Source organism: Micrasema longulum, unplaced genomic scaffold (assembly GCF_059751315.1).
Source record: "Micrasema longulum isolate JH-2025_06_02 unplaced genomic scaffold, ASM5975131v1 h1tg000306l, whole genome shotgun sequence".
Taxonomy (NCBI): domain Eukaryota; kingdom Metazoa; phylum Arthropoda; class Insecta; order Trichoptera; family Brachycentridae; genus Micrasema; species Micrasema longulum.
Window position 1 is genome coordinate 653,765 of NW_028277510.1, and position 7,010 is coordinate 660,774.

The following is a 7,010-nucleotide window of genomic DNA, read 5'->3' on the forward strand; positions in this document are numbered from 1 at the left end:
TTGACACTCCGATTTCTTCTATTATTATTTAAGGTCAAATGCCATCTGGCCTGGCCTGTGACCTAATGTGTTTAAATTTACGTATTTTTTTATAAATGTTTTAATTATATTTTTTTTGTTTTTGAAAATTTTTATTGTAATTTTTTCTTTGTGTTTTACAATTGGTATACGTAAGTTACAAATACAAAAAAAAACTATTATTGTTCTTTTTTATTTAATAAAATTGATTTTCGTATGTATTTTAAACTGGTCCTATGCCAATAAAAAACACCACTAGCATATTCAAACTAACATAGCATTAACCTGTAAACTATAAGGACAGCTAAAATCTTCAAATATGTATATCTATTATATCAAAAAAAAAATTCAACTGCCAGATTTAATTCAGGTTTCAGAGGGTTGATTCGAGGGTTTCAGATCACAGCGGGTTAACTACAAAAAATCATATTGTGAGTTAAGCATAGTCTCAGGATGCCAAAATCATATTTACTGAGTTTTGTAGGATCAAAATCTATATTTGCGTTTATCACAAACCAATATTTTTGTAGTTACCTCCATGTGATTCTAAACCCTAAAATATGATTATGGCATCACTAAAACTAAGTTTAACTCACAATACATATTTTTGTAGTTACCTCCCTGTGATCCTAAACCCCTAAATTATTATACTTTATTGATTCCAATCTGTTACAATCCCCCAACAGTTGAGTGAATTAACTTTCCAAACTGCGGTCATTCACCATCATGAATCGGGTTGTGGTCCCGTGGCTAGTGTTGCAAACTCACAGATCAGAGGCAAGGGTCTGAAGTTCGAACCCCACTCTACCTCAACTTGATTCCTATTTTCTAAAAGTGAGTTATTTACAACTTGTTGAAAAAATGAATTGAAATATTTGATTAAATTATAAGAATGCAAATATTTTATGAAATAAAAAAGCCAGCTTGCAGAAGTAAACATAAAATGTAATTTTTCTCAAGACCGGGTGCTCTGTGCTGTAATTCACCACTGTGGCTGAGCCTTGTCTCGTGGCCTTATCGCTTGTCTTATGGCAAAAAAATGCATCTCAAAAAAGCTCAAACTGAGGTAGTCGCTTTTAAAATGTTTTATGGCATTTAAATCAGAACTTTTCTATAGTTACACCAAGTTGCCAATTGGCTAGGAAAATAATCTTAAATACCATATTATGATATATCTTAGAGAGTAGTAGTATTTTGAGCAGTATTACGGCAAAACGATGCATCCATAGATGCATAGTTTTGCCATCAGACAGGCATTATGGAGTGCAAAGAATAAATAAATCAAAAGAGTATTTCCTATTTTTATTGACAAGAGTAAAATACTCTCAACATATTATGACTAAATCTAAATTATATAAACAATTTTATGAATTCCAAATAAAATATTGTTAACGTTTGCTGCCTTATTTATCTTCGCTAAAGTAATCCCTGTCTAAAAATAATTTTCCCAATTCTCCTTTCCTAAACGCTCTTAACAAGTATAGAGCGGATTCCATAGTGTCTGGCATTAATTTCATCCTACCATCAAACTGTCTTAACTTTTTGTACTTGTTTATTTTAATGGCCCCAATAGTCAATACCTCTATGATATCTTCCGAGGGCCCCTTCAAGCCCATCAACTCTACGTATTTATATTTTTCATATCTATTGAGCCAGTAAAGTAAGTAATCAGCGATGACGTCTTCTCCTACTAAATGGTCCTGCAGAGTAGCGCACAAAGCCAGCTTTAGCCCCATTTCTACATTCTCCACAGCCGGATTTACTATTCCGGGAGTATCCAATAAGTACACGAGAGGATTTTCCGATACTTTTATTCTGTTTAAAACACTTTTAGTTATACCCGGTTCAGCTCCAACAGGGGTGGCCTTACCCTTTTTCATAAATTTATTACGTAAAACATTTATAATAGATGACTTTCCAACGTTCGGAACACCTATAATCATAACCATATGTTCTAATGAATTGCTTCTGTTATACCTCTCAGATTTTAAAATTAATTCCTCCATCAAAGGAAATATTTTCTTTGTTCCTGGACAGCTTTGATCTTTGCAGTTTGTATATATTATGTTTTTTACATTTTGTTTCTTCAACTCTTCTATAACCTTTGGATTCTGACTGCTATCCGATAAATCTTTTTTATTCAGTATTAAAATATGCGGTCTTATTGCGCAGATATTAGTCTGAAAATGGGGATTTCGTCCAGAAAATGGTATTCTAGCATCATGCACCTCGATTATACAATCTACCATTGATAGCTTTTGTTGCATTTGTTTCATCCCCTTATCCATGTGTCCCGGGAACCAATTGAGCAGTTGCTTATTAATAATTTTAAAGGATTCTCGAGTCTTTAGAGCCTTGGTAAAATGTGGCGACATCGCCATAGTGGAGAAGTAGTGTGTTTATATATAACCACCTAAATAATTATTATATTCACTTTATTTTAGGAACCAAATTTTACTCTAATTCAAACAAACCAGAGCGAACATTTGAAAGTTTGTCAAATGGTCAGAACGTAACCTCAATTCACCAGATATTACTGTCATAACATTATGCATAGACTAAATATATTATATGGCCATGCCAGTCTACTATCGATGTTCAGATCTATGGCTTGCGTCAGGGGTGCTATTCTGAACCACTCGCGGCACGAGAAGTTTTTCTCGTGTAGGGGAACCCGGGGCGGAACGGGGTGGATAAGCTTTGATTGCAATTTGTGAAAGTTTGAAATAAATAACATCATTATTTGTCGATTTGTACATTAATTTACTTATTTATCTACGGAAAAAACAGTGTTTAACTTACTAAAATATATCATTTCTATTAAAAAAATAATGTCTAAAAAAGGGGAAAATTACCATTCTGCCCCATTCTCCGGGGCACAATAGGAAATAAACCCAGGACAAAAAGGGGTACTCATCCCGATTATACAAAACAACATAATAATAATTTTTGCATGTTTTATTGTAGATACATGAAAAAATAAGCTAAATAACGACATTGTGCATTTCTCATCTGTGATCTGTGCTAATAATTTAGTAATTATTGGCACAGTTTACAAACGAGAATCAAGAATAAATCCGCATACAATATGTGCGCCCAATTTTTGCCAACGCTACGAGAACACACCGGTCAAAATACCACCTCTGGGCTCGTATTAAGTACGTAAAATCGCGCTATACTGCGCTATAATTGCGTTTGGAATACCAGCCAAGGTGACATTTCTTCCATTTCTTGCGCGATTCATAGACTGCCGATATATTATATAAAATTTTTGCGGCGCGATTTTTATACCTACTCGAATATTTTCTGTTATTGGTACTGTTTTATTATTTAAATCATTATAATGACGATTACTAGCGATATGAGAAAAATAATCAAGTCAGACAATAAGCTTTTAAAATCAAGAAAATAAATGTATAAAAAAATATATTTTATTCTTAAACGAATCGTAGCTACAATTGCAAAAGAACTGACTATTTGATTGTCTCTTTAATCTAACTGAGATTTTAATGCATTCCCCTTATATATATAGGAGAACAATTAGATTGTTATGAAGCAAATGGCCGGCGACAAGACGCGCCAGTTAAATCAAAGTCACCTAAACAAAAAACATAATTCCAAAACAAGAAATAAGTATGGGTATTTCCTTATAAGAAATTTTATCGCGTAAATCGAAATATGTATTAAGAGCTTTCTTATTCATTACACAACAGTATAAAAAAATAATTAGACAATAAGTAGGCTAAATAAAAAAATAATACATGTCAAGAAATTTACTCATTAAGGTCTAAACAAGGACTTTTTCTTTAAAAAAAACATTTACTACTGAAGTTAATAAAAATTAGAACTTTTTCACATATTGCGAAATTTGTAAATCGGCTTACAATTTATGGCATTATGTTGCTCATAATAAGTCGATTTTAGTTTCCGAAAAGTTGGGTATATTTATTTATATTGCAACACCTTGAGCGATTGACGCGACCCCCTTCCAGCGTTGCCATTACTACCGATTTTTCGGTAGATCTACCGATTTTAGAAGCAATATACCGATTAACCGAATTCTATTGAAATTCTACCGATGTCTATACGTTTCCTCGTTTTTTTCATAGATCAAAATTTAAATACGAATAAAACGAAAACATGTTATAATAATTTATTGTTTGTTTGCTCACTTAGGTTGCCATCTGTTGATTGTTAAAAAAACTCCTTATCTGTTGTACATAAGTACCTATATAACGAATTATATATTGATGAAATGAATTGGTTAGTATTAGTGAATGGTGATTCCCAGTTATTTTCAAATATATAATATTGTCGTATGATAAATCACGACCATAGAATTTCATGACATTATTGAAAAATTCATATAAGTATATTTTTGTTCATCTTATGAAGAGAAATGATAAGAGATCACCTTTCATATAAAAATGATTATCTTTTATCTATTTAAATTTATTTGAATCATTGTTTTAAGCAATGTTTTCAGTACTTCAGCAGTTAACAGTTTTCAAATTTAAAGAACTTAAAAATAGTAATTATTTCTTTGTTTGGCAATTTCGTTTGACAACAAAGTTTGACTGATGATTGTAAAAATGACCAGGACATAGAGAGATGGAGAATACCCGTCAATGTCAGGGCCTCTATGCTGCAAGACGCTTCTACCTGCAAAAAAACTAGTTATACCGACCAGGCTTACAATACACAATACTTGAATTTCCACAGAACGGGTATTATTGAATATATTTTATGGAAATACATTCAACCGATGTATCTTTGTGCATAAAAAAAAATAATGCATTCATAGGTGATTCAATGTGATTTCATTAATATGTATGCCTTTAACCCTTGAAGAGATTGTATGATCGCACAAAATACAGTATTGTTGGAATAGAAATATCAACATAACCTCAAAGTAATAAAACAAAATTGACCTGAATTCTGGGCCAATTTTGCAAGCCGGAATCGATAGGTATATTTTGGTAATTCACATATTGAAGTCTTTTTGGTTTTTAATTGTTCATTTATCAAGCGTTTTTGACTTTTTAAAGCAACGGCCTTTGGCAGAACGGCGCTTTAATTTTGAACAACTGTCAAATTTGTTTTTCTCCCCTCCCTCCGTCTTCACCACCTGAATCTATCGATTTATTTTTCTGAATATACCTCTTTTTGCTTGATCCAGTCTGGCAACCCTGCCCCCTTCACTCACGTTCACAGACTACAGATATCTTTAGATAGGAAACTATGGTACTATATCTAAGCATTTTGGCGTCGATTGCAGCGCTGTCTAGTGTGGCATACAAGAAGCTTGACGATGGCGCGAAAATTCAAATCACTGCGCTGCATTATATATTGATATTTATTGTACAATATCAGGAAAAAATTGCTTAATTAAATACAAGTATTAGCACGCAATTTAATTTTTCTGTCTTGTATTTAAAAAAACAATTTTAAATTGATATTGCACAATAAATTTATTATGGAATAGGAATACATGAATAAAATTTAAAAAAACTTTTTTTATAGTTTTTTTTTTACTGTTAAAATAAATCCCTCGATTATATTGAATGCGTCAGAAAGAATTGAGAAAGAAAACTGACACTCGTAAAATAATATTATATACATGTGTGGTTAGTATATTGGATTATCAAAAATAACAATTGTGTATTATTTAAAAATTGTGCAGCATTGTGATCAGCATTGGATCCCTGCTATTCCTGGATGAAAAATATTTTCTTCGTGCAGATTAAGAGCCATGGCATCAACAATCACCATTCTGAAACAAAATAATATTAATGGTGGATAATTTATTTTATTTCACATTGACATTTCTGGGCTGCTGCTTAGGAATAAAACAGGAAGGAAGCATTTATAAGGTTACTAAAGAATAAAATGAAGTGCTAATATGCTAATATTGGATTATCAAAAATAACAATTGAGTATTATTTAAAAATTGTGCAGCATTGTGATCAGTATTGGATCCCTGCTATTCCTGGATGAAAAATATTTTCTTCGTTCAGATTAAGATCCACGGCATCAACAATCACCATTCTGAAACAAAAGAACATTATTAATGGTGGATAATTTATTTTATTTCACATTGACATTTCTAGGCTGCTGCTTAGGAATAAAACAGGAAGGAAGCACTTTTAAGCTTATTAAGTAATGAAATGAAGTGCTAATATGGCAGGTAAGAAGAAAAGGGTATGCATGTATCTACTCTATTGTCTGCGCTTCATAAGAAGTCTTTTATTATAAGACTTTCTAGCTTGTAATTTGAGAGGATCAACAATGCAAGACTCTAATTTTTTTCGCCCAGTTAATAGAAAGTTAATTTGTTTACACCAAGAAAAAATATATAATCGTAATACTAAGTTAACAATAAAATCTAAAAGATGGCCTCTATGTGCTGGACAAGATAAACATGCTGGATTTAATTTAGATAGTACTATTTCTTTCATAGTAATTTAGATTTCATTTCATTTTTTTTTTGCACCACAACAGGCCAGGAGGCCCAATTACAGTAGTGAATTACATTACAGAACAACCAGGCTTGAGAAAAATCACATTTTAATTTTTGTGTTCTCACCGGGAATCGAACCCGGAACTTTCCGTGCGTGAGTCAAGCGTCTTGACCACTACACCACGGAGGCCGCCGACTACTAGTACTAGTTCTAGTACTAGTTCTAGTACTAGTACTAGTTCTCATGTTACATCAGAGATAAAGTCCACAGACTAGTAATGTCGAACTATTGTTTTATGGCCATTGGCCACTACGATTTCCCTCCAAAACAATACGATTTCAAACAATTTTTTATATTTTTTATTTTATTTACTTAAAAAAATACGTATAATATTTAAATAGATTTTAGATTAAGTATGTCTAGATTTAGACTGTGTTCCAATCACAGGTTTTGTTCGATTGTTTAGTCATTTTGTAAATATGTATGTAAATACATTTTTAGTATTATAAATAACAAAAAGGCAGCTAACTG

At 32.0% G+C, this 7,010-nt stretch overlaps 2 protein-coding genes across 2 annotated transcripts in view; both read right to left on the reverse strand.

Moving 5' to 3' along the window:
* Positions 1–5,307, reverse strand: part of LOC148282671 (uncharacterized) — a 117,505-nt gene extending 112,198 nt beyond the window's left edge. Inside the window, exon 1 of the mRNA XM_088224733.1 lies at positions 5,225–5,307. The gene's annotated coding sequence lies outside the window, so the exon portion shown is untranslated. The remainder of the gene's footprint in view (positions 1–5,224) is intronic.
* On the reverse strand, positions 1,306–2,562 carry LOC148282678 (mitochondrial GTPase 1). Its single transcript, XM_088224734.1, has one exon. It carries the CDS (start codon positions 2,397–2,399, stop codon positions 1,422–1,424), a length of 978 nt encoding a protein of 325 aa, XP_088080860.1. The 5' UTR covers positions 2,400–2,562; the 3' UTR covers positions 1,306–1,421.
* Positions 5,308–7,010: the final 1,703 nt, after the last annotated feature.

Coding starts and splice junctions, on each gene's coding strand:
- LOC148282678 (XM_088224734.1), bottom strand. CDS start 2,399: ATGGCGATGTCGCCACATTTTACCAAGGCTCTAAAGACTCGAGAATCC.